The sequence below is a fragment of the Urocitellus parryii genome, chromosome 1, assembly GCF_045843805.1.
Source record: "Urocitellus parryii isolate mUroPar1 chromosome 1, mUroPar1.hap1, whole genome shotgun sequence".
In the NCBI taxonomy this organism is placed as follows: Eukaryota; Metazoa; Chordata; class Mammalia; order Rodentia; family Sciuridae; genus Urocitellus; species Urocitellus parryii.
The window spans coordinates 250179230-250206854 of record NC_135531.1 but is presented as its reverse complement, the minus strand read 5'-3'; the positions used below and the strand labels follow the sequence as shown (position 1 = coordinate 250206854).

Genomic DNA, 27625 nt, shown 5'->3' with positions numbered 1-27625 from the left:
TTCTATGTAGTAATGTTGATTTATTCAAATCCTTCCACAATATAAACTTAATATATTAAGAACATTGGCTCATAAATAGTCTGAAGACCTCCTCATATAAAATCACCTAGTTTCCTGGTTCCTTTTTGTTTTATAATTTAAATTATTTAAAGAATAAAATTACATACTTGTGGTAAATTTAAAATAGAACTTGGAATAAAATGAAAATAGATGAGAATGCAAAGAGTAATATAAGTGTAACTTTATCCTTCCAATCACCCATTTCTACTTCCAGTAATTAAACTGTTAGCAGTTTTTTATGTGTCCTTTTAAAATGATTTATATGTACATAGCATATATTGAACCTTAAACACATGCAGGCCCATATACATGGGATTTAGTTGTATATATTATATAACAATTTGCTTTTTACACCAAAGAATAGATCTTTAACTTCTTCCTCTAGCAGTGCATATAGATCTCTTCATTCTTTTTTTCTTTCTTTCTTATTTTTGCACTGTCAAGGATTGAATGCGGGGCCTTACATATGTTAGGCAGCCTCATTCTTCTTTAATGAGTACTTGTTATTTTGTTTTATATATGTACTGAGGAGATTTTACCTCAGTTTTGCTTTTTTTTTGAGCCCTGTATACCTGGGCTCAAGAAATTCTCCAACCTCATCCTCCTCAATAACAGGACTAAAGACACATGCCATCAGGTCCAGCTGTACCATCAGTTTTTTGGCAGTCTCATATTGAATAAATTTAGATTGTTATCAGTTTTTTGCTGCTATAAAGAATACTGCAAGAAACACATATTTCTCTGTATGTTTTGCATGAGAGCACAAAAATTATCTACAATGATTATCTGTATGAGAAATTCCTGGAGGTAAGTTGTTAATGCTAAGGAATGTATATTTTTTCATTTGGTAGATATTACCAAATTACCCTCCACAAAACAACTGTACCAATTGAATGTTCCACCAGTGTCTTCAGAGTGCCTGTTTCCTCTTTCTGACCAATTTGATAGCTAAAACTTGATGTCATTTTGTATTCATTCATTTTAGCCGGTGCTTGAATACATTTATGTATTAGTTCATTGTTTTTCTTGACCTATATCCTGTATCCTTTTTTCATATTGTACTGTGTATTTTTTCCTTACTGATTTGCAATATTTTGAATGTTGAAATAATAACTCTGTTTTACTTGTTGCGAATTTTCAGTTAATTATTGGCTTTAACTTTATTTTTAAATATAAATATAATTTACATACCACAAATTCTGAAAAATTGCTTGGTGTGGGCCTATTCCATCCATTCTGAACACTAAGTGGACCTTTTAGATTTGGAAACTCATGCTCTTCAGACTGGGAATTTTTCTCGAATTGTTATTGTTAATTAGTTCGGACTTTCCACTTTATATAATCTTTCATCTGGAGCTCTTTTAATTTGGATATTGGATCTCCTAGATCCTTTCCTTTTTCATTTGCCATGGCTTTACTTTCTGAGACTGTTCCTCAACTGCATTCACCAATCATTCTTGACGTTTTGTTGGTATTGGGGATTGAGCCCAGGGATGGCTTTACACTGAACTTTGGACACCCCAGCCCTTTTTTTATTTTTTATTTTGAGACAGGGTTTTGCCAAGTTGCCCAATCTGACCTTGAACTTGGAATTCTCCTGCCTCTGACTCCTGAGACACTAGGATTAAAGGTGTGCAACTTTGCGCCTGGCTTTCTTGAGTTTTTAATTCTTGCAGTTTTTTTTTTAATCTAAAAAGCTTTTACAGTTCTCTGAATACATTTTTGAAATTATATCTTCTTATTTTTGAGAATATTAATAGTATAGTAATTAGTTACGAAAAGTTATTTTTTCTTTATATGCTAGTTTCATCAGATTGCCTTTTTCCTTTTTTAAATTTTAGTCTCTTTCATATTAATAGAGTTCCTCATTTGTTTAGTAGTCTTTTTTTCCCCCCTTATTTAAAAGTAGGGGAATAAAAATAAGAAGCTCTGACCACGTTAGTGGGCTAATTGTGAGCTTCCCTGTTGGGTGATCTCACTGTGGCACTCACTTGGGAAATTTCATGAGTCCAAATCTTGGAAATCTTTCCCTTAAGAGTCATCAAATTCATCTAGTTCCCTAAGTAGTGGGCTGGCTGCTAGCATTCTGATGGCTGAGTGGCGAAGGAGAGCTTGAGGTCTCAATATTCAGCAAGACATATTTGACTTCAATCTTTGTTTAGTATTACCCCCTCACCCCTACACACACATCAAATCACAGTTGTGCCTGTTGGCTCCTAGGCAAGAATTCTCTTTTATCCTTTCAGAAAATAAGTCTTCAGTATTACCTAGATGAATGGAGAAGGAGACAGGATTTGAAGGTATGATTGCTTTCAAATCAGGCTTTCACCTTTTACCTTTTTATTTCAAAATAATTTCAGACTTACAAAAATGTGGCAAAAATAATGTAAAGAGTTTCCACATACCATTTACCATCCATCTGTGGAAAGGCTTTTAAAAGTACAACTCCTCTGGGTCTTGTCCTCAGAGGTTCTTAATTGGGTCACTCTAGATGGAGACATAGGAACATATGTTTTTAAAAAGTCTTGTATAACTAGTATGGATCCAGGTTTAAGAGCCACTTTTTTTTAGAGACTATAAATATTAGAAAAGCATTTATTTATTCATTCAATAACTATTTATTAAGCAATTATATTAGACACTGTGCTAGACATTAACAATAAGGATGAAAAAGTCAGGTTCTTTGTCCTAAAGTTGCCTGTAACTAAATGAGTAAAACCAAGAAAGAGGGAGAAAGTTATAATTCTGTAGAATAAATGCTGTTTTAGACCTGCAGTTTTTTTCAGCTAGGATAATTAAGAATAGCTTTATGTCTAAGGTAAAAATATGAGCTGGGAGCTGGGGGAGCTCAGAGGTAGAGCAGTTAACTAGCATGCATGAGTTTCTGGGTTCAGTCCCTAACACCACTTGATCCAAAACTTGAAACCTTAGCGGGAATTTTCCAAATAAGAAAGTATTGTAGTAAAAAGGAGCAGCATGCATTAAATTAGGAGTTACAAAAGCTTATAACATAATCATGGAACGGTGAGAGGATTAATGTAGTATGTATATGTAGTGGGCAGTGAAGGGGAGGAATAAAGCTGGAGAGGTAAGTTCAAGGTGGATTTTAAAGGACCTTGTAATAAAGATTCCATGATTTTAAAGGACCTTCTAGTAAGTTTGGATTTCATCATGTAGTGAATAGCAACATGTTAGACTTCTAATGATAGGGGATAGGGGAGTCATCGATTTAAGGATGATGATTTGTTTTTTAAAGAAGAAAATATTGATGGCATCCAGGGATATGGCTTGTAATAATGAGATTGGAAACTGAAACAGAGGATGCCATAGTAATCTGAGAAATCACGAAAGTCAATATTAAGGTATTAAAGCCATTCGGTGAATAAAACATTTACTGTAGTCTCTAGTGGAAATAATTGTATGCAGTATTTTTTTTTCCATTGTTTATTTCTTCCAGGTTTGAAGTCCTGAGTTTTCTCATGCTATGTTATAATTCTGCTATTGTGTATATGCCTGCCTCATCTTACCAATCTCTTTGTCGTATGGGCTCCAGGTGAGAAGTGTGATTTTAATTAACTTTCATATTCATTAATTTATTTGACAGATATTTATTGAGTATATTCTCTATGCCAGACACTGTTCTAACGTATCATGATACAGTAATAAAACAATTTTACAGAGCTTATATTTCTGTAGGAGTCCTCTTCATCCCTATGATTTCTGGAAAATTATTTCAGCATTAAAAGAATATTTCCTAGGTGAACAAGGAGTTAGGCCAAGTTAGCATTGTTGAGTGATATGCCTAATCACTCCCTGGATGCCGCTTTTTAGAAATCATGGTGAGAAATAAGGAATGTAAACTTTTTCCTTTATATGTTTAACAAATAACAGTCTCTGTATTGAAGATTAATAATTGCAACAGTTATCTGTGTGTATGTGTTGGTGGGGAATTAGGGGGTGATGTTCTGTGTCTCACAATAACCTTTATTATATTAGAATTTCTAATTTCATAGACATGACTGAAATTTAAATTTGCTCTATAGAAAAAAATATTTTGTATTCTGTTTTTATATTCATTTCTTTCTTCCCCCACATTTTTTATTGGTGCATTGTAGTTGTATAAAATGATGTGGTTTGTATTGTTACATATTGGTACATGCACAATATATAGCAATGTAATTTGAACAATAACATTGCCCTCGTTTTACCAATTTCCTCCCCTCCTCCTTCCCCTTAGTCCCCTTCCTTTATTCTACTGAGAATCTTTGATTTTCATGAGATCCCCTCCCCCGCACCTTTCTTTTCCTTTTTCCTCTCTAGCTTGCACATAAGAAAGAAAACATAAGACCCTTATTTTTGAGTTTGACTTATTTTGCTTAACATGTTCTCAAGTTCCATTCACGTTCCTGCAACTGTCATCATTTCATTTTTGTTTATGGCTGAGTAAAATTCCATTGTGTATATATATCACATTTTCTTTATCCGTTCATCCATTAATGGATACCTGGGCTGGTTCCATAATTTGACTATTGTGAACTGTGATGGATATGCATGTATCACTATAGTATAATGACTTTAATAATTCCTCAATATAAATACCAAGAAATGGTATAGCAGGGTCATATGCCTAGTCTTTTAAGGAGGCTCCATTACTGATTTCCGTAGTGTATTGGACTAATCTACAGTCCCATCCAACAGTGTAAAAATATTCCTTTTTCTCCATATCCTCTCCAGCATTTATTCTGCTTCGTATTCATGATGACTGCCATCTGACTTGCATGAGATGAAATCTCAGTGTTGATTTGCATTTCCCAAATTGCTAATGATGTTGAACATATTTTTCTTGTATTTGTTGGCCACTTGTATTTCTTCTTTTGAGAAGTGTCTCTTTAATTCATTTGCCCACTTATTAACTGGAGGTGGTTTTTTAATTTTGGTGTTAAATTTTGAGTTCTTTATATATTCTAGATATCAGTCCTCTGTCAGAAGAGTAGTTAGCAAACATTTTCTCCTCATCTGTGGGTTTTCTCTTCACATTCCTATTTGTTTCCTTTGCTGTACAAAAGCTTTTAAATTTGATGCTGCCCCATTTATTAACTCTTGGCGTTATTTCCTGAGCTTTAGTGTTCCTATTGAGGAAGTTATTGCCTGTGCCTAAAAGCTGGAGCATTGACCCTGTGTTTTCTTCTATCAGTTGCATAGTTTCTGGTCTAATTCCAAGGTCTTTGTTCCATTTGGGGTTGATTTTTGTGCAGGGTGAGAGATAAGCATCTACTTTCATTCTTCTATGTATGGATAACCAGTTGTCCCAGCACTGTTAAAAGGGCTGTCTTTTCTCTGAGTGGATATAATTGGCACCTTTGTCAAGGATCAGATGACAGTATCTGTGTGGGTTTGTCTGTTTTGTACCATCGGTGTATGTGTCTGTTTTTATGCCAGCATCATGCACTTTTTATTAGTATAGTTCTGTAATGTAATTTAAAGTCAGGTATTGTGGTAGCTTCAGCATTATTTTTTTGGCTTAGAATTGCTTTGACTATTCTGGGTCTTTTATTTTTCCAGATGAATTTTAGGACTGCTTTTCCTAGTCCTGTGAAGGATGTCATTGGTACTTTGAAGGGGATTGCATTGAATGTGTATATTGCTTTTGATAATATGGCCATCTTAACAAAATTTCCTGCCTATCCCTGATAATGAGATGTCTTTCCATCTTGTATCATCTTTAATTTCTTTCTTCGGTGTTCTATAGGTTTCATTGTTGTACAGGTCTTTGACTTCCTTGGTATTTTATTTTACCTTTTTGAGGCTATTGTGAATGGGATTGTTTTCCTGATTTCTTTCTCAACAGATTCATTATTGGTATATAGGAAACTATTGATTTTTGTAACCTGTGACTCTGCTGAATTTGTTGATTAGATCTAGCAGTTTTTTGGTGGAGCTTTTTTGATCTTATCATCTACAAATAGTGATAATTTGATTTCTTTGTTTTCTATTTTTATCCCTTTTGTTTTCTTCTCACCTAATTGCTCCAACTAGAATTTCTAACACTATATAAAATAGGAGTAGTAAGAGTGGCAATCCTTCTCTTGTTCCAAATTTTAAAGGAAATGCTTTCAGTTTGTCCCCATTTACTATGAGGTTGATTTTGGTTTTGTTTTTTATTATATAGCCTTTATGATGTCCCTTCTGTCCCTGGTTTCTTCAGTGTTTTTATCATGAATGGGTGCTGAATTTTGTTGAAGGCTTTCTCTGCATCTGTTGAAATTACTAAATGTTTTTTGTCCTGAATTCTATCTATGAATTATTTTTTGGTTTGTGTATATTAAACCATCCTTGAATAAAAACATCTCTGGAATAAAACCAACTTGGTCATGGTGTGCAATGTTTTTTAATATATTGTTGGATATGATTTGTTAATATTAAGTATTTTTGCATCTAAATTCATCAGGGATATTGGTCTGTACTTTTCTTTCCTTGTTGTGACATTACTTGGTTTTGGTATGAGTATGATATGGCCTCATAGAATGAATTTGGAAGTGTTTCTTCCCTTTCTATTTCATGGAATAATTTGAGGAACATTGGTGTATAGTTCATCTTTAAAGGTCTGGTAGAATAGAAAAAAGTTCAAGTAATATAAATTAATTTAGAGTCACAGAATTTCAATTCTGTCCTATCCAACTAATTTCTACTTGAGGAAACTCAACTGCTCCTTCTGCCCCCCAGAAAAGTATAATACTATGTTTGTCTTCTGTTGTGCATAACAATCGCCACAAACTTCGTGGCTTGAAACATCACACACTTATCTGGGCATGAGTTAGCTGGTCCTCTGGTTGGGATCATATGGTTAAAATGTTGTCTGGAGTTGCAGTCTTACCTCAGATTCAACCCTTGTTGGCAGAATTCTGTTCTTGTGGTTGTAGAGCTGAGAGTCCTAGTCCATAGCATCCAGGACCTGAATGATCTGCTGATGTGCAACAAGTCTTCCTGAGATTGCTTACAGTTTTTTCTGTTGTGTATTGGGTAGCCCAGCTGACCATCAGTTTCTTATTGGTTGTCTGCCAGAGTTGATCCTCAGTTCCATGCCATGGACCTCCCAACATAGGCAGACTACAACATGACAGCTTCAAAGCTTAGAGAAGGAGTGAAAAGGATCCCAGCAAGACCCTTTACCTTAAGTAACATAGTCACATAGTCATAAACACATAACTGGGGAATCCCATTACCTCATAGATCATACCTTTACTTAAGGGAGGAGGGTAAATACCAGAAAGGAGGGAATCACAGGGATAGAGGCCTTCCAAAAGATTGTCTCCTACCACAAATGCTTAGCTGAAGTTCATATACTGTTGTGTTACTTGGAAGAGAATGTGATCCTGTTTATAACATTAATGTTGGTAAGTGGGTCAATCTAAATTAGTTATAACTGAAATTTTACAGATTATCTTAAAATAAGTACATTATTTCATCTATAATAACATCAGTGGGCAACAGAGTATTTCTAAATTAGATTCTGTTTTCAAGAGCATACATTGTGGGCTGGGGATGTGGCTCAAGCGGTAGCGCGCTCGCCTGGCATGCGTACGGCCCGGGTTCGATCCTCAGCACCACATACCAACAAAGATGTTATGTCCACCAAATACTAAAAAAATAAATAAATATTAAAAAAAGAGCATACATTGTTTAAGCACTTACTGCCTATCTTAATATAACATTATAAAAGACTATTTCAGGTTCATTAAAAGAAATGCGCTTGTTGTCATATTTGGCAGCATTTTTATGGCCTTTAGTAGAATTTTGTTTATTTTTGTGGTATTAGGGCTTGAACCCAGAAGCAGTCTACCTAAGCACTACATCCTGAACCCTTTGTGTTGCCTTTTTTTTTTTTTTTAATTTTGAGACAAGGTCTCACTGAGTTTCTTTGTCTGGCATTGGACTTGCAACCCTCCTGGTTCAGCCTCCTGAGTTGCTGAAATTAAGGGCTTGTGTCACCACATATGGCTAGAGTTTCTTAATAACAAAAGTGATGGCAGAGTTTAATGGTCCTGAAAATTGTTTTTTGTCCCCTTAAGAATTCTGAAAAATTTTATCTTTTGTACATTTTTAAGTTGATGTGTAAACTGTTTTGTCCTATCTTAAACATTTGCAAATGATATATGATTTCTACTATATAAATACTGATATAATAAAAAAGTTAGGTTATTTCAAATATGTGTAGCTTAAATGCCATGGAGATATAATATTCGCCATCATCCATTGATAAATAAACAAGCAAGACTGTTCTCTAATAGTCTAACATTACACAATTTCCTGGAAATTGAATTTCTAGTCCACTTTCTTTAAACAATTTTCTCTTAATATAATGCTGTTTTCAACTTTTTTAATATTTATTTTTCAGTTTTCGGTGGACACAACATCTTTATTTTATTTTATGTGGTGCCGAGGATCGAACCCAGCACCCCACGCATGTCAGGCGAGCGCGTTACCGCTTGAGCCACATCTCCAGCCCTGTTTTCAACTTTTTATTCATCACTTAATTGCTATAGATATGTATGTGTGTACATATTTGTGCATATGTGTGTGTATACATATAACAATTATCCTAATATTTTAACTGATTTACATAATCTGAGCTGGGTATGGTGGTGCACACCTATGATCCCAGTTACTTAGGAGACTGAAGCAGGAGACTTATAAGTTTGAGGCTAGCATGGGCAAGTTAATCAGACTCTTCTCTTACTAGAGAGAGAGAGAATTATGAACCTATTGCACTTAAGGATTTAATAATCTTTTTTCACAAAAACTATAAATTTTGTGGAACATTTTATCTTCTGTTTATTATTAAGGAAACATCTCTATCATATGAAAGGTAGGGAGTTGTTTATGGCACAGCTCTCTCTTCTTTAACCCTGCCCAAAAAGGTGGCAGTTATTTTTTTTTGTTTGGCATCATGGCTACCTTCAGATCTCTTGTAAAGCTCAAGTTCCTCAAAAAGAAGACCAAGAAGTTTATCTGGTATGGGTCAGACTGATACATCAAAATTAAGTATAACTGACAGAAACCCAGAGGTGTTACAGCAGGGTGTAGAGAAGACTCAAGGGACAGGTCTTGGTTCTGTGAGCGACAAAGAAACAAAGCATATGCTGTCCAGTAGCTTCTGAAAGCCCCTGCTCCACAACATCAAGGTGCTTCAAGTGCTGCATATGTGTAACAGATCTTGTTGTCTGAGATTTTTTTCCGTGTTTGCTTCTGGAAATAGCAGCCCAGCTGGTTATCAGAGCCACTAATCCTGGTGCCAGGTTGCACAGTGAAGGAAATGAATAGATAGTTCGTGTGCATATTTTATTTTGATTAAATCAAACAAAAAAAATCTTTGAATAAAATTAAAATGACCTCGTAGCCAACAGTATTTTTGAAATGTCTGTTTTGTGATTTCTGTGCTTCAGAGTAATTTGCCTTGTTTGGATGAATAAAAGCCAGTCATTTGTGTGCGTGTGAGTGAAAAGGAAAGCATGAGAAGAGCAAAAAGAATATTTGTGAAAGAGGTTTTTAGTTATTTGATAAAAGTTAGCTTTAATGGATATAGTCCACTAGAATGTATGCTTTGTGAAGATACAGGTTTTATTTTTTAATCTTTTATTTTTATTTTTAGGTGGACACAGTATCTTTATTTTATTTTTATGTGGTGCCGAGAATCGAACCCAGTGCCTCACGCATGCTAGGCAAGCACGCTACCACTTGAGCCACATCCCCAGCCCTATTTTTTAATCTTTTACCTGTTCATGACCGTATCCTAGGCCAAGAACAGTGACTGGCATATAGTAGGCATCAATTAATATTTAAGGAATGAATAATTGAACAAATGAATTTATAAAAGCACAATTACTGTATTTAGTGAATCAGGAAATCACACATACCTTATTTTTCTAGGGTTTGTGTGAGTGGGTTTCCACGACAACATGAAAAACACTGGAAAGAACTCTGTGGTCGAATAGTATTGGATCCTGAATTTATGGTGCAACTTCTCACAGGGGTTTATTATGCCATGTAAGTAGGTGGTAGATGAAATTTATGAATTCTTCCTTATTAGATGTAACAAAGGGTCTTTTGTCCCAGGATGAGCACACTATCTTGTTTTTCTAATGTAGTTTCCTTTCATTATTTTTAAAGTAGCAAATATATAATTAGTTGTTAAAATTAGAGTCATCCTAAAAATTTTCAGGTTTTCTGTATGGAAAATTATCTCTAAAAAGTTCATAACTCAAGTTTTCATGAATGCATTAAGTATAGGATTGAATATTAGCCACATGTGATAAAAATCAACTTATTTGAAGAAGCATCTATAAACTACTTTAAACATAGTATTTGAAATGTCCTTTGTTATTATAACCAAAATTAAAACATTGTAGAAATGAAATAATATAACAATCGATGTGAAGCCAGGCGTGATGACGCATGCCTATAGTCCCAGCAGCTTTGGAAGATATGTAAATTTGAAGCCAGCCTGGGCAATTTGGTGAGACCCTATCCCAGGTAAATTAATTAAAAAGATTGGCTGTATAGCTCCTTGGTATCGTTCCCCTGGGTTTGATCCCCATTACCAGGAAGGAAAATTTTGATGTGAAAATCTTATTTACAACCCAAATAGTAGGACTTAGAATTAAAAAAAAAAAAAAAATTATGTGAGGATTAGAGATATTTGCTAAAGATAGTATATGATATGTTTATCTACAGGTATAATGGACAGTGGGATGTTGGCCAGGAAGTTCTCGATGACATCATTTATAGAGCGCAACTAGAACTTTTTTCTCAACCACTATTGGTAAGTTATATTTACTTTTTTTTTTTCCTCCTCCTTCTTAGCCCTAGAAATTGAACCCAGAGGCACTGTACTACTGAGCTACCTCCCCAGCATCCTACTCCATTTTTTTACCCCCCCTTTTAAGACATCCTTTCACTAAGTTGTCCAGGTTGGCAATGAACTTGTTTTCCTCCTGCCTCACTTTCCCAAGTGGCTGGAATTACAAGTATCTGACTGACTTACTCTTTATATAACATATCTGTATGTAAAGAAGGTACTACTAAGTTTAAAAAATTAGAAAGCTAGAATAAAAGTAAAATTCAGTAAATCAAAGAATTAAATGTCTTGAAATCCTTTAAGAGAGAAGAAATGTTAAATATAAGTTATTGAAATCTCTAGAATAAAGGGTGTGATAGAAGTGAGATGATGAATTGCTAAAATGAGTTTGATGCCCCCTCACAAATACCTAAATTCTAAACAATTAGTGTTTTAAATGCAAAGAGAATATGCAGTGAACAAAGAAAAAAAAAATTCTCATTAGGCATGACAAGAAAAAGCCAGTTATTTTATTCTGCATATGAAAGTTTATGCTTTACAAAATAAATGTCAAAAATGTAAATGATAAATATAAAAACAAATGTAAATATCCACTGAGGAAGACATTCTTTGTGCTGTGGTGGTAGTATGACACAACTTTGATCATCTCATTGTGGAAGCAGTCTGGTAAATGTGTATATGTGTTCTTTCATTCTGTGTTCCATATGTGGTAGTGTATCCCAGGAAACTAAATACCAAAAACGTGTATTATAAGCACAGCATTACAATGTTATTTTAAATGGCAAAGGAATAAAACTAGTCTAAATGTTCCACAGCAAGCCAGGCTCACTGGCATGCCCCTGTAATCCTAGTGGCTCTGGAGGCTGAGGCAGGAGGATTGCAAAGTCCAAGGCCAGCCTCAGTAACTTAGTGAGTCCCAAGCAATTTAGTGAGACCCTGTCTCAAAATTTTTTAAAAAAATAAAATAAAATGGGCTGGGGATGTGGCTCAGTGGAAAATCCCGAAAGGGAAAAAAAAAAGTTGCAATCAGTACCAAAGAAAAAAAAGTTCCAAGCAGCAAATGATTTATTATGATATTTACTTGATAAAATTATAGCTTGACAACTTATATGAAACAAAAATCCTGGGGGTAGGGAGTAGCTCAGAAGTAGAAACTTGGCCTGGCATGCATGAGACCCTGGGTTCCATTTGAAAGGAAGGGAATGAAGAGAGAAAGAGAAAAGAAAAATGCTAGTTTGTGTTAAGTGGAAAATTAGTATGCAGCTTTTTAAAAATCTAGACATAGGAATCAAAATAATAATAGTTGACTAGATGATCTGACTATGGATCATTTTAATTTCTTTCCAGTTTGCAGTACTTTTTGTGGGGTGGAGGGTGGGGGAGTACCTGGGATTGAACCTAGGGGCACTTGACCACTGAACCACATCCCCAGCCCTATTTTGTATTTTGTTTAGAGATAGGGTCTCATTGACTTGCCTAGCGCCTCACTTTTGCGGAGGCTGGCTTTGAACTTGCCGTTCTCCTATCTCAGCCTCCTGAGCTGCTGGAATTATAGGCGTGTGCCACTGCGCCTGGCTGCAGTACTTTTTTAAAAAAAGTTTATCTTTTTTGGGGGGATGGGGGGTAGGCACTCTACCACTGAGCTATATCTCCAGCTCTTCTTTATTTTTATTTTTATTTTAAGACAGGGTCTCACTAAGTTGATGAAGCTAACCTTGAACTTGTCACCCTCCTTCCTCATTCTCCTGAATCACTAGAATTAGAGACATGTTACCATGCCTGGCTATGTCTTTGTTTTAAATATTTTAAGCTGAATATAAATTTATTAAGGTACCATTTGCAATAGTTCTTTGATATTAAATTCCCATTTTTCTCATTTTAGTATCCCCTATTTTACACTAAGGGTTACATTAAAACAAGTAATAGGACAAAAAAATTTCATCATCATCATCATAACTTGAATTTTTAAGGCTCTTTAAATTCATGGTTTATCCTTGTAACTACCTTGAAAATTTAAAAAAATTTAATAAAGTGACATTTCCAAGGCAGTACAGGTTAATCGATTATTCTTTGTTGGCATCTCTGAAGGACCCAATAAATGAGTGTGGCACAATGCCAGAAGTATTTAGGGAAGACTTCTCTTTATGGAAATAGAGAAGTGGAAAAAAGCCTAATTAACAAATGAACAAGAAACAAAACCACTCAATTTTTGCCTATTATTTATCATGTGAAGACTAGCTTATTCTAATTTTTCTTACATCAGGGTGCAAAATGGTAAATACTTTTTCTCCTTGAAAGTCAACAACTCCAAGAATCAGTGGGGTATGACTCACTTTTTCTATTTTTTCTTATTTTTGTGGTACTGGGATCAAATCTAGGACCTAGTACATGCTTGGCAAGTTCTCTATCCCTGAGCTACACTCCCAACCCAGTGACTCACATTTTTGAAAATAAATTCTCCTTTGAAAAACCTGTTTTAAATAATACAGAATGTTGGAGATACAAATATTTCTGACACATTTGTACTTTTGTTATATTAGGATAGGTTTTAAATACATATTCAGAAAGTTACAGAAGCATAAAGTACAGAATAAGCAAAAGCTGCATGTTGGTTGTAAATTTGTACACCTTATGTTATCATTTTAGGTTGCCAATGCCATGAAAAACTCATTACCATTTGATGCTCCTGATTCTTCACAAGAGGGCCAGAAAGTACTTAAAGTGGAAGTCACCCCAACAGTGCCGAGGATTTCTCGGACTGCAATTACAACAGCTTCAATCCGTCGGCATAGATGGAGAAGAGAAGGTAAGTACAAAATCCCCATAGTATGCTCATGGAGTCAAGTAAATTTTTCACTGTTTGTATAGACTATATTAACTCATGGTAATATAGCACTTTATATAATTAAAGTAAAAGTTTTTTAGTTTTTAAGATAGCTCTTAGAAATGTGATTAAATGCTTACTGTTATATTTAATATAAATATATGTGTACATAAGGTAGAAAGATGTCATACTGCTGTATAAATATTAAAACAAAAATAAGATCAGAAGAATTTTTGTCTGTTTTTGAACTAGTAGTAACAACAGGAAAAAAGTTTAAGCCTGCTAACTTACTGAGGAAAAAAATAAAAGGTGCATGTATGAGCACTGTGGGAGATAACTATGACAAACCAAACTAACAGTGTAATACAAGCTATCCATAAAATAATTGACTGTGGTTTTGGATTTATATCTTTGCATTTCCTTTTTTATATGTGCTGAACCCAGCAGTATTTCATAAGACATATAGTTCTTGAATAGTCAAGCTGTCTTGCCTAAGAGATATTAATTGCCATTTAATCCCTATTTTTCTGTCCTGTTCATTTGCAAACCTCACATTGTTCATCTGCTGCCTTATGTGCGTGCAAGCTATGCACACACATGTAATTATATAAATAGTGTTTGTGTTAATATCATATCCATATAAACATTCTCTTATCTGCCTGGGTCAGAATGCTCAGAAAAGAATAGAGCAGCACAAAAGCACTAAAATTTTATATGTTGAATCCCAGATGGCTTTGACTTCTCAAACGAGGCTGACTCGAGTATTCCTGGCTCCCCGATCCAACACGGCTCCACTGACCTAGGGATCAAACGTGTGCAAGAGGGGGAGGTGCTGGTGCGCAGGACCCCTGAGCATGGCTCGCCGGAGCCCAACTCGGCAGCAGCCACAACAGAGGGTAGGACAGAGATGAGGAGGCAGAAGTCAGTGAGGCAGTTGCTGGAGAAGGATCCTGGCTCTCTATCCCCAAGCAGAACATCTTTCCATTCTAGTGTGTGTTTCCACTACCCCAGGGTGTATTAGCTTCTCCTTGCAAAGCACCTCTCTTCCCTATATGCCTAGCACCAGGTTAGGTACAATCTTTAGTTACTGTTTGTGCTGGCCTGGAGTGTGCATCCCTGTGTAATCAAAGAACAGCTTGGCATGGCTACTAACAAGGCAGGGGCCTGTATCCAAAAGATTTGCAAATGCTTGGAATTTTTTCATTACTGAGCATGTTTATTCTAACAATAGGAAAGAAAAAATGCACCCAATGGACATGAGCCTTAATAGTCAATATAAATGTATTTATATAATAACTTATTCTTTAAAGATCTGTGAAGAGTTTCAAAACATGAGTATACTTGGGAAACTGAAATGGGGCTGATCAATTTATCTGTAATTCTAGGATGTTAAATTAACATCTAATAAGAATTTCTCACCTTTTTGACAGAGTATGCTATATTGATTGAATTTTTATAGTCCTTGTGATAAGTTGCCTAGGTCTAGAGAATTACTGACACTTTCCTCCATATACGTGCTGTCCTGGTGCACACTACATTTTATAATTCATTGTAAATCATGGTTCTATTATGTAGCTCCCAAATGGAATTGAAATGTATTATTTAGAGATCAGATATCCTAGTAGTTTCTTGTTTCTACAATGTAGGTATCTTGAGAATTTTTTACCTACCATCTTCCACCACTCTCTGTAAAAGAACATTTCTGTCCTCCAGGAAAGTATTTACTTGCTGCCTTGCATGGAATGCCATGAGTTAGCTTTGTGAAAGAGGGAACTGTAGGTAAATAGCTTTTTCATTACCCAATGTGTTGCCACTGTGAAACCTTTATACTGATTTGCATTAATAAACCATGTAGTTTTAAAAGAGGTACATATTTTTGCTTAAAGCAAAACATACATAAAGCAATTAACTTCCACCTTAAGGAAGTCTTTCTCTTTTTGGTGCATTAGAAATTTGAGCATGCTCAGTAAGAATTTAAACCTATACTCTGTGCCCTTGCCCATGTGCCTAGGACAGTCAACCTTCATTTTATAGTATTGCATGTGCATGATCTAGGAACCCAGAGAAGTTGGTACCGTTTCAGATTCTTCTTTATATGGCTATGGAAGATGCAGCCTTCCCTTTTTATACTTTCCCTAGCAATCAATTTTAGTGAGAGTATGGAACCCAGAGTTGGCCTAAATTGAACAACATCTTATTCTTTATATTCTTGATGATTAAATGAACTACTTAAGAAGTATCTTCTACCATTGTTAGGACTATTGAAAGTATGTGTTAAATGTAGCACGGTTAATTAGTATTGATAAAATTATAGGAAATGTTAGATTAGTCTGAAATATTGCTTCCAATTCATCAGAAGTCATACATTTTGAAAAAGGAATCAAAACAGTTAATTTCTCTTTAATATCCTATTGAATCCTATTAAATATTTAAATACCTTATTTTCATATTTCTAATTATTGGTAAAATGTTAGCTTTAGTGAGGGATTGGTGATATAAAACCATAAGGAAAGGGGAATAAATTTGTTTCTTTTTACTGGGGATTGAACCCAGGGGCACTTTACACTGAGCTACATCCCCAGCCTTTTTTATTTATTTTGAGACAGGGTGTCATAATGTTGCTTAGATTCTTGCTAAGTTGCTGAGGCTAGATCCTCCTGCCTCAGCCTCCTGGGTTGATGGGATTACAGCTGTGAGCCACCACATAGAGCAGGGAATAAGTTGAGTATGTTTGAAATTTCTAAACAATTATCTTACCCTTTAGTCTAGCTTAATTATAGTTTTAAATCAATATTAGTAGAATAAGAAAGGCAATTTTTTTTTTTTACAGATTGTTCTTTGGATCATGAGTAGTATTATAATTACCTAGAGAGAAAACTAAAAGAAAAATGTTTTGAGAATTGCCTGTTTTCTTTCTTAAGGTTTTTTAAACAGAAGGAAGGAAATTACTAAAACCTATGAGAAGTTTTGGTAATTCTGTAGTATGCCAGAGCTTTTGAATTAATGTAGATAATTGATCTTTTAAAAATGTTTTAAAGTATGGTGGTTTTAAATAGTTTTATAGTTAAAACTGTGATTGTTGAAATTCAGGGAGAATATGAACCTATCACCTACCTATTAAACTGAAGATGATTCCTATAATTAAAGTATAGTCATTGTTCCATTATAATGAACCATTTCCTAGTACATAAAATACCAGTAGGTTCTCTTGCATGGTGGCCTTCATGTTACCATCATCTCTTTTATGGCCATATTGCTTTGGCATAAGATCTGCATGTAGCAAGATTCAAAGCTAGCACTAAATCTCTCAGTCTCCTTCCTAATTAATAGATAAATCCAATGATATATTTCTGTTCAATCCTTGTTTTATATTACCAATACTACTTTTGAATTAGTAACTATTTCTTCTTGGGCATTTTAGAGTTCTTTATACTAATTTTAAGTAAATTACTAAAACGATATGTAAATTAAAGTTTCAATTTTCATGGGACATTATATACAGTTCTCTTGAAGAGGTTGAGAGACATGGTGTCAGCTGCTACTTTTCTTAGTAAATGCATTTTCACATAGCTTTGCATGATTAAACATTAAATTGCTGGATATATATATGTATATATATATAACAAGGTGCCTTTTGCTTTAAGGATAGCTTATTTCATTCTTTAGAAGGAAGGAAATAACAAATCCATGAGAAAATATAGCCAAGAATGTATTTTTATTTTTCCAGGTACTATGTTAAGTAAAAGATTGTGTTTTTAATATTTTATATATCTTTCACTTAGGTAACTTGTATCTCAAAGTAATATTTGTGTAGATTATTTCCTAACATTTTACTCTAACTATAATGTTGGTATCTATTTTGTAGATTTGATTAAACTTATTTGCAGTCTGGGAAAAATATGTTTTTGAAAGAAGAAAAAGTATGGTCATATAGTCTCTTAGAAAGTAAATACAATCAATAGAGAATTGGGCTTTCTGGAATAGCATGATCAATGTATTATATATACTTCTCTTCCCACAAAAACTCAAGATATAGATTTTTATGTTAACTACAGTTTATGTGTGAAATGTAATGGGGGCATTATAATATTTTGTGATTATAAAAGTAAATAAGTGAAATAAAGATGTTGTGTCCAACTACAAATAAAAGATTAAAATGCTTTAAAAAAAAGTAATACATCTCAATGCTAGAATCTAAAATATTAACATGTATAATGTAGGAAATGAAAATCATTCTTAAGTATCCCTGCTAGTTTTTTACCACTGTTCCCTGATAATGTTTTCTTCATATTAATTGTTCAAGAAAGTATGGAAACCAGTGAGTAGTCCTGTCCATAAGACAAAATATGGTTGTGAAATTATTGGAAGCAATGTAGTTTCTTAGATTTGAGTTAGAAAATCTATTAGTTCAATATTAAAAGCCTTTAAGCCATAGAGAAGCTATGATATGATAAATATAAAATCTTATTATAGTTTTGGCCTATAGGCATAAATCAGGTTTTGGTATAATTCTAGGTAACTGAAATTGGAAGAGTCTCTTTTGTACATTTTATGGTGGGTTAAAGAAGATATGAGGAAAAGGTTTCAATTGTTTTACAATAGGTAAATATGTTCATGTCAAATGAAAAACAGTATATTATAAAGAGTTATAAATATAAATGTATTTATATATTTAATGTATTGTGCCTGGTTTTATATGCCCAAATATTAATAGTATATTAAGTAAGTTTGTGAATAGTTTTATAAAAACTGAAGTAATTAAAACTAAATGAACACAATAAATAGTATATTAGAATTCTGTATAGATTAAGATTTATTCTCCTAAATTACTTAGAAGTGTTGATAGTAAGATCATTATGAACTCATAGCAAATGTTAATCAAGAAAAAGGTCAGTGTTGTTATTCACAACTGCTACTTAACTTAATTTAGCTATTACTAAGTCTTTCTGATTTATTTTTTAGGTGCTGAGGGTGTAAATGGAGGAGAGGAGTCTGTAAACCTGAATGATGCAGATGAAGGATTTTCATCAGGGGCTTCCCTCAGCAGCCAGCCAATTGGGACCAAACCATCCTCTTCTCAGAGGGGAAGCTTACGGAAAATAGTAACTGGGCGTTCAGCCAAAGATAAAGAAACAGCTTCTGCCATCAAATCCAGTGAGATCCCTCGAGATTCAGTAGTTCGCAAGCAGTATATTCAACAACCAACTGATCTTAGTGTAGATTCCATTGAACTGACACCAATGAAGAAACACCTGAGCCTGCCTGCTGGCCAGGTGGTGCCAAAAACCAATAGTTTAAGTCTAATCAGGACAGCCAGTGCTTCCTCAAGTAAATCATTTGACTATGTAAATGGCAGTCAAGCAAGTACCAGCATTGGGGTTGGCACTGAGGGAGTTACTAATCTAGCAGCTAATAATGCTAATCGATATTCAACTATCAGTCTACAGGAAGACCGGCTAGGTCAAGCTGGTGAAGGTAAAGAGCTCCTCAGCCCAGGAGCCCCTTTAACCAAGCAGTCTCGATCCCCAAGTTTCAATATGCAGCTAATATCCCAGGTGTAGTTTTGACATCCTCTCTTCGCTTACCTTTTAAATGGAACATTTCATTGTATAAGAAGACACTCATCCCACATTGTGAAAATATTGGTCATTGTAATCAGATTTGATTTAGTTTAGGTATCTTCATACTGTATTTTGTATGAAAACAGCAATAAGGTTTTCTTTTCCCTCCTTCCTATATCTTCTCTTCACCTGTACCTTGTAAATGTGTTTGTGAAGCAGTATAACACGTTTGCCTTTTCCATGCCTTCCTTTTTCCTTGGGTGATGTGCAATCCATCATAGGCTGATTGGTCCCATTTCAACACTGTGAGACTGAGGATACACTAGAGGAAGTGGTGTATATGATCCTTATGATTCTTTGGCTTTTGTTCAAAAACAAGACAAAACGGGTTTGTTCACATAATCTATAGAACTATGAAGATTACCGGATCATATTTTTTTCTCTCTTAACCAGGAGTGCCTCAGAGGTTCTGCTATGACTTGGGACTTCTCTGAGTCTGTGCAATCATTTTCTTGAGAAGCATGGGGAAAGGTGGTGGACTGCTGCACTTTTTCATTAAAATGAGGGTAGCTCTTTTTTCCCCCCATTTTCTTTATCCCAAGGACTTAGTTGTTCAGTTACTGAGGCATTTAAATCAATTTGTAGCCACCTCCTTTGGGAGGGTGCGGCTCTAAGTTGATTGTGTAATTGATAATGCACTTTCTCAATGGCTCTCTAGTCATTATTAACATGTCTTCCCTCTTCCCACAAGGACTTAAGATCATTTCTGTCCTTAAATTTTGAACAGCTAACAAATCAGAGAATTCAAGGAGCATGTTCTATTTCCCAGGAATGATTGACACTTTGGTGCTGGGGTTTTGTTGGGGGAGGGGTGGTTTTTGTTTAGCTTGTTGGAATTGTGTCTGAGGGGGGTTTTGCTTGGTGTTTTCTTTTCTTTGTGAGCTGATGATGACTGAAGTAGAACTGTACGTCTTCAGGTAAAGAGAGGGATTTCTCAATCCACTTTCTGTGATGTTAGACTCTTGGAGAAACCCTTTCAGCTGCTTTCTAGATGTACCTAAATTCAGTCAGACATTTTGGATTAATAAACCTAAAGTCCTGATAGATCATATACTCCAAGGAAATACATCAGGGACAGATAGTTGGCTGAAAACACTGACGCTTCAATGTGACACATTTTTATAGAACATTTCTACCAGGGGGTACTGACTTGATTTCTCCTATAAGGACTACACTGCCTTTGTGTTTAGTATAATGCAGTTTGTGTATCTTCTAATCTGCAAAGTTTCTCATTTTTATAAAACTTTGAAATCATGCCAGTAAGCTAGATGTTGAATGTATGTAAGTAGCATTTGGTAACTGCTATAAGGCTACAGAAGTACATTATTGATTTTAAAACATTTTTTTAAATTCTGATTTGATTGATAAGATTTATTATAACCTCTTCTGGGTCTCGAGCTCTAATGTTTGAAAAAGAAGGGAATATACTTGGTTTTTGAAAATCAGTATTGTGACTTGAACTGCTATAAATTATCCTTCCACAAAATACAGTTGTTAGTGCTTTGTACATTTACTTTATTATTGTGAAAGAAAAATGAGTTTATAGAAAGCAAGTATTCTCCTTATTAATGGTTTTAAGTTTTATCTCTACCAATTGAAATTACAAATAATTCTGTGATAATAACTAAGAAAATGCCTTTTTTTTCCCCACACCTAAAATCCCCCTGTTGTTTTCAGTTGTAAGAGCATTAAAAAAAAAAAAAAAAACAGGGACTTTATGTTATCATGTTCATAAGGATTTTAATTTGGTGGTCTGTAACATTTTTCAACTCATATGAAAATGAAAAACTAGAATCTGAACTAGTATCCAGAATATTGCCAAAGTCCAGGTAAAAGTTGATGGTTTATTTATATGTGTATGGTATGTAAATATATCACAAAGATATATTTTAAATATTTAAGAGATGCCAGATAAGTGAAAAGAAAATTTTAAACAGCCAAAATAAATGAGGCATACAACTTTATAGCATACTAAAGAAAGCAAAGTTTCAGGTATGTAAGGAAAGGAATATTGTACTCACCAGGGAATGAGATCTTGGCTATGGCCAGAGTTTCCTCATTTTATGGCAAAAATACCTGGTTTATATAGGCTGTTTTTAATTCAACAAGTTGTGCACATATTGGCATCTAAATCAAGCATTTGAATTAAAAGCACAAAAGAAATACCAAATAAATGAAATTACAGTAAAAGCTATAATAAAAATTCTCTTTAAGAATTCCATTAAGATCATATTACTAGAAAGCAAACTAAATGTGTAGCTAAAAGTTAAATTTAACTTAGGAGAGACTTTTAAATATGAAAATATTTTAAGAAATCATTTGTTATATCTGCAAAATTAATTTGAAATTTTTTCGTCTTGCTACGATGTGCAGTAGCCTGTAATCACAGAACTAGGGAGATTAAGGCAGGAGGATGGCAAGTTGAAGGCCAGAATTAGAAGCTTAAATTAACAAGACCCTGTCTCAGAAAATTAAAAGGACTTAGTGGTAGAGTGCCGCTGGGTTCAATCCCCATTATCGCAAGAAAAAAAATTTCATCTTAGTGGATTTTATTTATCTGTACGTGTATACGTGTGTGTGTGTGTGTGTGTGTGTGTGTGTGTGTGTGTGTGTTGCTGGGGATTGAACCCAGGGCCTTGTGCATGTAAGGCAAGCACTCTATCAACTGAGCTATATCCCCAGCCCCAACATATAGATTTTGAATGTACACATACCCATTAATGTTTCAGGACCCTGTAACAATTGTTTTCTTGTAGGTGATATTTGGCCCCAATGAAGAAACATTTCATTTAGTTTAGACTTTCCATTCAGGGTCTTAATAGATTTCCTGTGTAAGATGTAGTTACAATGAAAAAAATTTAACTATCAAATTTTCAGGCTTTTAAATTCCTTTTGCATTATTTATTAGTATTTAATATACTTTTATTTCAGGTATACAAATACATGCCAGCAATATTCATACTTTGTCCTTTAACAGTCTTTTATTTTATATTTTTTATACCTCCTTAAAAAAGTTTACCCATCTATGAAAAAGACACTTAGAGAGAAAATACTTGTTTTCTATAATAAAACTATTTGGTGCCATCTGTGCTGAGTTGAATTAAGAAATACCAGAAGAGTTTGGGAATTCTTTCATATGACATTAATTTTAAGATCATATTACTAGAAAGCAAACTAAATGTATATGAAAAGTTAAATTTAACTTAGAAGAGACTTTTAAATATGAAAATATTTTAAGAAGCTAAGGAGGAAATAGTTGTAATTTAATATCCTGATCCCCTACCACCACCCTTACTTACCAAATCCACTCTTCTGTGCCTATTTATTATAGAATCAGAATTTTTGTGCTAGAAGAGACCCTAGAGATAATTAGTCTCCCCATACACATTCATCCTCAGGAAACGAGACTCAAAGAGGTTGTGACACTACAAGGTCGTATAACTAAGAAGCAGAGCCAGAATCAACCCTCATCTCCCATCAAATGCATATTAACACCCCACTGCCACTCTTTATCCATACTATGGTAAATATGGTACGTAAATACTTTCCATCTCTGCAGCTTCTTTACATTTCTGGTCTAGTAGTTGGTAAATACAACACATTAAGAAAAGTATTAAATCCAGAAAAAAATGTAGAGTGATAAATGTAGATTCGGAAGTATTAAAAAATAGGTATGTTTTACAAATATAAGGATAGGTACATTATTCTTTAATTTACGCCTTACTCATTTTCTGCCACATAATGATGCTATGCTGCCATGTTGTTTATATTTGTGGGGATTTATTTAAATGCAAAGTAAGCTCAGTGAAATGGTTTTGTTCAGTGTTGTAGCTATTTTAAAATAATTTTGAATCAGCCAGCTTTCAGCAAATAAGGTGGCCAGTTCATTGTATTTCATAATGGAGTATTGTAAAAGCTTAAATAAATCTGATTTCATTGATTTCTAAGGTAAAGAGAGATTGGACCTTAATGTGCTTATAGAAGATGAAAGCAATATTTCCTTATATGACTGAAAAAAATGTTATGGTGTGAAGCTTATGATTACAGGATGGAATAGTAAACATCTCATTTTAAGTGTATATATCACATAAAATGTCTTAAATGCAGTAGTCAGATACATAAGCTCAATATTTCCAACCTGTAGTCTCGAATTCCACTTAGTAGCTTTAAATTAATTATTTTCTAGACACTGGAATACTGAGAATAATTTCAGATTGTTTTGTTTGCACTATTTTTGTGAATATTTTAATGAAGTGGGGTGTTTTTTCCTACCTCGCTTTGTGAGGTTTGTATGGGTCCACTTTTGTGTACTTTGGTTATTGACAATCATTTGTGTCATTTAGTTTTCTGCATGTTCATTTGTAAATAAAAATATTAGTATCTGTCTTTATGGGTAGCATATTGTAAAAACACTGGCAAGGAAGATCTATCCATTTCTGATCATGGATTATATTACAAAGTAAGTTTGGTTTTCTGGAAAAAACATCAGTATTTCAGTTACTTGTCTGTTTTTCAGTTTAAAAAGTTCAATAGGTCATGCCAGTGATCAGAAAATCTATAAGAATTTTAGGGTACTTTTCTTAAACAGTCTGAACATGAGACTTTTTAGCTTTCAGGTTGAATGATTACTGTCATTGTTTCACCACCAAGTTGGTTGAGACACTTATTTGTACTACTTTAATTTTTTAAAAGTGCTTTTTAGAAATAAGTTGTTTGAAAACCAACTAAATACTGTTAGTTTAGACTCTGTAAAATTAGAATATTTGTCAGATTATAAGGAGATAGAATGCAGTATAAAACTCATAGTGCTAATAAAATCATAATGAATCTCCAGATTGGTACAATTTTCCATGTTAAGGTGGTCAGAACTGACAACATAATACAAATTTTAGTATTACTTGCATTGTGTGTATCTAATGGGTATATCAAACTGGCACTGAACATTTATAGGAAAATACTGTTCATTACAGGAGATATTTTCTAACCTTCCTGCCCATATAAGCACATTTTTTCCTAACCCTGACCATACAACAAAATTTTGGTCATTTTTTCAGTATTTTTGTAATCTTAGGCATCAGTCCCATGAGAAACATACACAAGGGCAAACAATTCAGAATAGAAATTAGCAGAAAGCTAGGAATGATATGAAATAACTGGCAGCATAGTACAGAAATATATAGGTTGTTTTGCTTCTAGATTTTGAGAAAATGTGTTCATGATGTTTACAAATTAAGGCATACTTATATGTCTGCTATTATGCTATTATATTTAATATAGATTTTACCAAAAAGTAGAATTAGGTACAGGTTAAGTATAAATGAATCCTTCTTAAAAACTGTATTTGCAGGTAGGTTTAATAAAGAGATCCTTTTATTTTCAAAGAGAAATTAATTTAATTGGACAATCCATCCATCCCCAGCTACTGAACTGATATCAATCTGGTTTGTTGTATTTGAGTGTGAAGAGCTCAGTGTTAATTATCAGAGAAATTTTTTTACATCTTCATTATGGATTTACCAAAGAAAATGTTATTGACCAAATGTAATTTTTAAAGCACCTCTTAAGGAATAAAGCCCATCTGACCTATACATAGGATTGCATACCCTGGGGAAAATATTAAAAGATTATTTGACCTGGAAAACAAGTATACAATAGTTATAAGATTCCAATTGAGGTTTTCTTATACCAGTAAGATTTCAATATTCTGGCAAAGTACTATTTTAAGGCAATCTCCAAATATTATTCCTTATGGCACATTTTCACATTTCCTTAAATAAAATGAAGGATTCGGCTTATCAGTATTGAACAAAAGGGGACATTATTAAAATTGGTACATTGTGTGATATTTTAGTTTTTAAAATGTGGAGGAAATTGTGGAAATGCACCTCTTTCTTTGTTCAGTGGTAGTTATTTCTAATAAGTAGGATATTGGTTAAACTGGTATGGTTTGTTTACAAAATTTATGTACATGATCAATTTTTTCTTTGTATAAAAACACTGGTTTAAGAAAAGCTAAAATACTAATTTTTTAAATGTATAGATTAAAAAAACTAAAGGTTTAAGTTGTTAAATGATTTTTGAAACCATGAAATATAATTGTAAATTAACTGATGTTCCAAACAGGTTCTGTATGTATTATCTTTTCATATATCAAAGTAAGGAATGTATTGGTCAGCTATCTTGGAAAGAAAAAATTGGCTTTCTTATAATGATTGGTGTTTTTTTTTTAAGTTTTATCTGAAATCACTCAATAATCTCATAATCTGAATTGACAGATTATGTTTCATGTGGTGTTTGAAAATATTTGTAATAAGTTCATCTACTACTTTACATTGAATCTTTTTTATTATTACACTAATAATTACACTGGCTTTATATTCATTTTAACTGGCTAAATGAAACAGTTTTTATGGTGCAGATTATTTTCCCACTGTTTTTCTCAAGATAATTTGGCTTTTCTGACCTGCAGTTTCTGAAAGATTTTTACTAGTATGGTTTTATATAATCTGATCTCTGTAGCAATGGACAAGTAAAAAGAAATATCCACAAAATGTTTGTTTCATAAAAGGATATGGGATGTTATAGATCAGCTCCTGTTTTGTTGTTTTACCCAGCCTCAACCAATAGCTTGGAATAAATTTCCCAAGTATTCAGAGAATGAGTGCTGGTGAAAGTTTAAATAGGATAGGCATGTAAAAATTAATTTCTGTTAAGTGATGCCCTTTCAATCCAGGACTAGTAAAAAAAAATCATTTTTTCAGAACTAAAGGAAAAAAACTGCACATTTAAGATCATATTTACTGGTGCATGTAAGCCATTATCCTGTCTTACTGAACTGATTAATGCTGTTGATTGTTGAAATGTGAAATGTAGTCACTGTTGACCTTGTAAATATCTGCCAGAGATGAAAAATATTTTAAGTTATTGTAAATAAAGATGTATAAAGTTCACTATCAGTCTGCAATGCAGAAACATAATCTAAGATGTTAAATATTGTGTTTCTTGAGAGATGTGTAATTTGCCCCGAGGTGTATCTACTTACATTAAGAATGTAAATTTTCTTTTGTACAGGATAAAAATATAGCTTTATTTGGCTTTTAATTGGATTTCCTGGGGTTGATTTTCTTACCTAAATAGTCCTCTCATTTACAAAAGTTCTTCTATTATATTTTCTCAAAGCATGAAATTTTATTCATGTAAATCTGAACCTTTATATTATACCCTACTAAGTAAAGTAAGGCAATATATAAAACTTATTAAAATATGACACAATAAGAAACAACTTACAAAGGCAGGAATTAAAAGTAGTACATAAAATACATGCGGTATGTTTCTGTATGTTATTTATAGGGATACAAGTTTAGCATTGTACTAATTTAAAGCAGCCAAATGTAAAGAAAGAAGTAAAATTAATTACATGATTCTTCCTTAAGATTAAACAAATCAGCTTTTCAGTGGAAGCACAACTATATCTAGTACTGAAAATATTTATTAGAAAATTTTCTTACATGGGTCCTTATAAGAAGAGCCAACATTATTAACAGTACCCTTTTACATAGACTCTGGTGTGGAAGTTATTTAGTCGTCTTCTGCAACATGAATTTAATCAAGGGTTGAGGCCCATGCACACTTTTCCTTTCCCTTTCTTTATATGGACTTTCTAGAAAAATCTCTCAGCCTTTTTTTCCTGATGACTCTTATTCCTTGCTATGGACCAAAGCTTCACAAAAACACATTGGTATTATTATTATTATTATCAATACAAAAGGTAGCACTTCCAAAAGAAAAAACTTGAGGCCTGAAAGTGAATTTGACTGGATCTGCATTTGTTAGAATGAGATTCACCAGTTGGCAGTTTCAATGTGTCCTTTTTATTAGAAATGTTGTTATACTTGCTCATTCAAAATTCTAGAATATTCACAAAAAATATGATGGTAAACATCATTTTCCTTTAAGGTACTGTGGTACAATCATGACAGTAAGACAGTGGAGGCACTATTCCTCCACACACATCCAGCTCTCATCCAGGTAGATCAACATATTTTACAGTCCAAAGATTTTTCATATTAAACACCAAATTACTGAGTGCCAGGAACCATTTTAAACAATTTAAGGAAAATACAGTATTAATACAATAGTGTCAGATAAGTACTATTCCTCATTTCCTCAAAGTAAATCAGAATTTTAAGAAATCTACTGACAACTGTTTTTAAATAGTGGCTTTTATACACACTAGAGCTCTATTGAGAATTGATTTTCTAAAGC

At 33.7% G+C, this 27625-nt stretch overlaps 1 protein-coding gene and 1 pseudogene across 2 annotated transcripts in view; both read left to right on the top strand.

Annotated features, from left to right (window-relative positions):
* Hycc2 (hyccin PI4KA lipid kinase complex subunit 2) overlaps positions 1-26461 on the top strand; it is a 78040-nt gene extending 51579 nt beyond the window's left edge. For both annotated transcript variants that reach the window (XM_026405365.2, XM_026405364.2), the window contains exons 10-15: positions 3518-3613; positions 9988-10104; positions 10792-10879; positions 13562-13721; positions 14468-14635; positions 18702-26461. In XM_026405365.2, coding sequence (XP_026261150.1) covers positions 3518-3613; positions 9988-10104; positions 10792-10879; positions 13562-13721; positions 14468-14635; positions 18702-19300 — 1228 coding nt within the window. In that variant the 3' untranslated portion in view covers positions 19301-26461. The remainder of the gene's footprint in view (positions 1-3517; positions 3614-9987; positions 10105-10791; positions 10880-13561; positions 13722-14467; positions 14636-18701) is intronic.
* Positions 9008-9381, top strand: LOC113194326 (large ribosomal subunit protein eL32 pseudogene; annotated as a pseudogene).
* Positions 26462-27625: the final 1164 nt, after the last annotated feature.